Below are 3,276 nucleotides of genomic sequence, written 5' to 3'. Positions count from 1 at the left end.
ATTCCTGCTCCTGCTGCTGTATTCCAGGTCTCCTACTTAGCCAGCATTGTTCGGTACGGAGAAACGCCAGAGACCTCCTTTAATCAGTGGGCATGGGGGTTGATCTTGAGGTTAAAACTTCACAGAAATGACCGTGGCGTGCAGCATGGCTGGCCTGTAGTCCCTGGGTGCGACAGTGTGCTCGACATGACGGAGTCGGTCACACTTCATCCCCTCCTGAAGGCCGTTAAAGCAAGCGTCCCTCTGGGATGTTATATGGCACTGGCAATGACTGCGCTAGGTCACAGGTGAGTGCACTTGTTTTTGTGTTTGCCTTGGATGGATGTCCCCCACCACTATGCAGCCTACTCAGTGATGATATAAAGGCTATTAGCTTCCCTGTGCGTGTTTAAAGAAAGGGATTGTAGTTACGAATATGTGATTTCCTTTATTTTGCTAATGCTGTGCTTTGCCTTCTGTGTGTTGAGGTCAAAACAGTCATTAAAAAATTATATTGAAACCAAGGGGTTAGCATGATTGCTATGAACAGGAGTAACTTTTAAGCACATTTGCTAAAAGGATTGTTCTACAGGTCTGTCTTTTTTTTTTTTTTTTGCCAGCAGAGTTGCAGTAAAGTGGTCAGAAAATAGTGAGGAGAAAATACCCCATTCTAGCTGATAGTAAGTAGGGAGCTTTATAACCTTGATACTGAACCTCCTAGCCTGATTGTGTTCCAACACAGTCTTTTCCAGTGCTTTCAGGTGGTTTTTAGGTAAGGCTCTTGAACGTAATCGGATGTGCTAGTTGATTAAGTTACAGACCTAGGCATAGATTAATCAGGTTCTCCCAGGTTGGTTTTCCATGAGTCTGTCACCTCTTCAATTCTCTTACTCAAAAATTTTGACTGGCTTTTTCTTCATACGATATTGCCTTGCTCTTTAAAGATTCTTGGCTTTCTTCTTCCCCAAGCCAGCGCTTGATGCTAAGGTTATCTTCATACGATATTGCCTTGCTCTTTAAAGACTCTTGGCTTTCTTCTTCCCCAAGCCAGTGCTTCATGCTAAGGTTGTGCCATAGACACATACATGCTTCTTCAAAGCACTAGAGTGATATGAAGGTGTTCTGGTTGGTTCAGGAGTGGAAATTTTTGCATGACTTTTGAACAGGTAACAAAAAACAAAGAACCTCTTTATTTTCTGGTGTTTCCCACCCTCCTCTCCTCCCCAAACATTCTCTTTGGCCTTGCAAATAACTGTTTGACTTCCTTCTCTTATCTAAACAATAACACTGATACTTACCACATGCAGAAGTTCAAGGCCGGTTTTGTTAATGACCAGAAGAAACAAAGTGCTGTGTAGTATGCTAGTGACTGCTAGAAGAGGTTTCATCTCAGCTGACTGCAACCATTTAAGTATGTGCTGTGATGGAAACATCTGAGCTCCATCTGTAGGTAGTGAAGAAAGATGTCCAGAGCATCATTCGTCCTGAGGCGATGTTAAAGCTTGATGATATGAAGCTTCCTTGCATTGCCTGGAGAGAGAGTGTGGTAGGCTAGGTTAGGTAAGAAAACTGAGCTTTAAATTGTTTGAAACTTGATGAATGAAGACAGCCATCTTCAGTGAGTTTGGAAGACAGGACCCTAGAAGGGCAGGAAATACTTAGCAAGTCTGTCAGAAAATAAATGACTTTTACAGTTGAAGGAAAAACTCTGTGGATTTAGCTGTTCAGGATTTCGAAGATGAAGTGTAAAGATCTGAATGTCTTTGTGTCTCAGTTCACAAAAAAAAATAAATAAATCAACACCCTGCCAGCCTTTCTACTGATAGTGTATTTTTCTTTTTTCTTTTTTTGACAGCATTGAGAAGTTCTGTGCTGACGGTATCCCTCTCTTGGGTGTACTCGTTCAGTCTCGATACCTGAGAACAGTAGTCCATGTGCTCGATAAAATTTTACCCTTATTTTACTGTTGCCCATATTATCTCCTGAAGAATGAACAGTAAGCATTATATGTTCCTAATATGTTTATTGATAAAGAACAATGAAAATCTTAACCACTAAATTTATCAGGCTTCAGTCTGGGTTTTGCATCCAGGGAGAGTGTTATGCCAGTGACGGGGAAGTACATTTGGTTTATTTGCTGAGTCACTTCTTGACATTGACTGTGTTCGAGGAAGTAGTTGGAGTGTGCTCTACTGACATCACGTGCACAGTTGTCACTGATGCTGCTGCTGTGACACAGGATTGATCTTCAGACATCTGGTTTACAAGTAGCTGTTGTGTTTAGAAGAGCGAGAAAGACAAGCAGCCCTTGTCCCTTGTCCCTACCCCTGCTGGGAAGTTGAGCAACAACTGGGAGCGTTCCCAAGTGGTCTGTCCTGGTCAATTAGTAACGTGGTCCCTGGGCTGCTTTTGGCTTGGACCACCTGGCAGTCTCCCAAACAATTCCTGGGCTGGATTTGGGTGATGTGGATCAAGAACAGTATTCAGTTCTATCGGCACTCAGTTCTGATAAGCTGCCTCAAAATACAGTCTGCTGTGAAGTGTCGTGCTGTGCCTACAATATGGTTAATGTCATAAAATCACAGAATCATAGAATGGTTTGGATTGGAAGAGACCTTAAAGTCACCTAATTCCAGTCCCTTTTGGAGCAATTAAATCTGCAGCATGGTCTTGAATCAAAGTCCTTGTATATGAGTGTCACCAGTGCTGTTGAGCTGGTTCTAAGTTCTCTAGAAGCAGGTCTTCTATATATTATGCAGTAGGAGAAATTTTAGAATTAATTTTATTTGTTGACATCCTTAGGTTTTTATCTTACGTCCAGCTGTTCCTTCATTTGGATAGCGGAGTCCCTCAAGGCATGACCCAGCAGGTTACCCATAAGGTAACGCAGCACTTGACAGGTGTGAGCTATGGAGAAAATATTAAGCTGCTGAGTAGTATGATACAGGTAAGAAGATTAAAAAAAAAAATAAATCTTTGGTTTCCTGAAATACTTCTGCTTAAACTTCCCTAAATCTGGCAACACATGTGGCACTGGACAAGAGAACAGCACATACCTTCCACACTTCTTGGAAAACACATTTTCTAATACCAAGCCAAAACTGCCTAAAAAAAGGAATGTAATATGCAGCACTACTCTTCTGCTTGTGTTAGTTAAGGGATGCAGCAGATATATTAGTGATTGAAAGCTTTGGCTGTGGTATGATAAAATGTTTCTGTGTTAGGGAATGACTGTATTTTTTTCTTCAGTACAGAGAGGTCAAGAACCAAACTTCACTAACATTAGAGAGGGATAAA

General features: G+C 41.6%; 1 protein-coding gene across 1 annotated transcript in view; it reads left to right on the top strand.

Annotated features, from left to right (window-relative positions):
• EPG5 (ectopic P-granules autophagy protein 5 homolog (C. elegans)) overlaps positions 1-3,276 on the top strand; it is a gene marked incomplete at its 5' end in the record, with an annotated part of 49,472 nt that overhangs the window by 12,303 nt on the left and 33,893 nt on the right. Inside the window, 3 exons of the mRNA XM_009876858.1 lie at positions 28-287; positions 1,835-1,975; positions 2,782-2,926. Coding sequence (XP_009875160.1) covers positions 28-287; positions 1,835-1,975; positions 2,782-2,926 — 546 coding nt within the window. The remainder of the gene's footprint in view (positions 1-27; positions 288-1,834; positions 1,976-2,781; positions 2,927-3,276) is intronic.

The sequence above is a fragment of the Apaloderma vittatum genome, unplaced genomic scaffold, assembly GCF_000703405.1.
Source record: "Apaloderma vittatum isolate BGI_N311 unplaced genomic scaffold, ASM70340v1 scaffold14959, whole genome shotgun sequence".
NCBI lineage: Eukaryota > Metazoa > Chordata > Aves > Trogoniformes > Trogonidae > Apaloderma > Apaloderma vittatum.
Note: the sequence above shows the minus strand (reverse complement) of the source record. Positions and strands in the feature narration are given on the sequence as shown.